Source organism: Pundamilia nyererei, unplaced genomic scaffold (assembly GCF_000239375.1).
Source record: "Pundamilia nyererei isolate P.nyererei 1_Seehausen unplaced genomic scaffold, PunNye1.0 scaffold02343, whole genome shotgun sequence".
Classification (NCBI taxonomy): Eukaryota; Metazoa; Chordata; class Actinopteri; order Cichliformes; family Cichlidae; genus Pundamilia; species Pundamilia nyererei.
Genome location: NW_005189744.1, coordinates 4,640 through 6,114, shown reverse-complemented (window position 1 = coordinate 6,114; position 1,475 = coordinate 4,640). Strand labels below are relative to the sequence as shown.

At 40.6% G+C, this 1,475-nt stretch overlaps 1 protein-coding gene across 1 annotated transcript in view; it reads right to left on the bottom strand.

Moving 5' to 3' along the window:
- Positions 1 to 390: 390 nt before the first annotated feature.
- LOC102196258 (GTPase IMAP family member 4-like) overlaps positions 391 to 1,475 on the bottom strand; it is a gene marked incomplete at its 3' end in the record, with an annotated part of 4,184 nt that continues 3,099 nt past the window's right edge. Inside the window, exons 3-4 of the mRNA XM_013908186.1 lie at positions 1,433 to 1,454; positions 391 to 1,200 (exon numbers count right to left, since the gene is read on the bottom strand). Coding sequence (XP_013763640.1) covers positions 391 to 1,200; positions 1,433 to 1,454 — 832 coding nt within the window. The remainder of the gene's footprint in view (positions 1,201 to 1,432; positions 1,455 to 1,475) is intronic.

Here is a 1,475-nt window from a genome sequence, read left to right as displayed (position 1 = left end):
CTTGTGGTCTTTCTCTAATTCTTTTCTTTTTCTTTCCTCCTGTTCTATTCTGACACTGTAATCTTTTATTCTTCTGTGATAATCTTCTTTTTCCTTTTCATATTTTTCTGTCAGCTTTTTAATTTTCACTTCTTCTGCTTCTTGTCTCTGTATACTTTCTTGATCCTTATTGTCCCACCATTCTTTCCTTTCCATCTCCCAGGCCTCTCTCTCTCGTCTCATTTCTTCCCTGTTTTGCTCCAGCTCTCTGATGAACTCTTCCTTTGATTCAGATTCTATTTGCTTCTCCAAAGTTTCCAGTTTTTGTTTCCATTGTTCTCGTTGAGTTTCTTCCTGTTCTTTCTTCTTTCTCTCCTCATCTTCTCTGATTTTCTGTTCTCTCTCTCTCGCTTCTCGCTCCTGGTTAATGCGTTCCTCCATCTGTTTGAGTTGTTTCATACTCTGCTCTTTCTCAGACTCAAATTTAGAGATCTGTTCCTCCATTTCTCTTTTTATTTTTTGCATTTCTTCTTCATGTTTCCTTTTAAGCTCCTCCCTCTCTCTCATCATGTCTTCATCCTTCTCTTTCAGCAGCCTCTCCACTTTCTTCTGTATCGCTGCCTCAGCCTCTTGGAACATCTCAGTGGTGTAGTATCCACCACCATTGTCTTTCAACATGGCTTCAATTTTCATCAGCAGGTCTGACACTTGTCTACGGTTTTTTGGATCTTTGTTGTTGAAGATGTGGTATCTGCCTCCACAGTCTTTAATCAGAGTTTTTACAAAATCAGAACAGTCTTCTTCTATGTAACTTTCAATGGATGTGTCTTCAAGCTCATCTCCTCTGGTGAAGGTAACAATGATGAAGTTTCCTGACTTCTTTCCAAAAATCTCTTTGATTATTTTCACAGTTTCTTTTTCCTCCTCTGTAAATCGACCGATCTGCAGCACCAGTAAGAACACGTGAGGTCCAGGAGACAACATGCTGATACAGTTCAGAAGCTCTTGTCGAACTTCATAACTGGACAGTTTTGTGTCAAACAAGCCGGGGGTGTCGACCACAACAACAGGACATCCATCAATCTCTCCTGCTGCTTTCTGACATTCTCTGGTCACAGAAATCTGACTGACTCTGGATAAAAACACCTTTTTGCCCAAAATGGTGTTTGCAGTTGCACTTTTTCCATTGCCAGTTTTTCCAAGCAGCACCATCCTGATGGACTGTTCAGCTTGATGTGCATCATCAGATGAAGCCACACTGCTGCGTTTAACTTCCTGCAGTTCAGCTTTAAGTCTTGTTACCTTCTCCATTTGAGCTTTGGTGAACATGTCCTTTGTGAAGCATTTGGATCCTTCAGCTTTCATATTTTCCACTTCATGCAGAAGGTTCGTGATGGTTTGCTTTTCTTTGATGTTAAGAACAACATATCGTCCTCTGTAAGTCTGACAGAGCTTCTGAATGTCTTTGTCTTGTCCTACAAAGTTAACAACAGCTG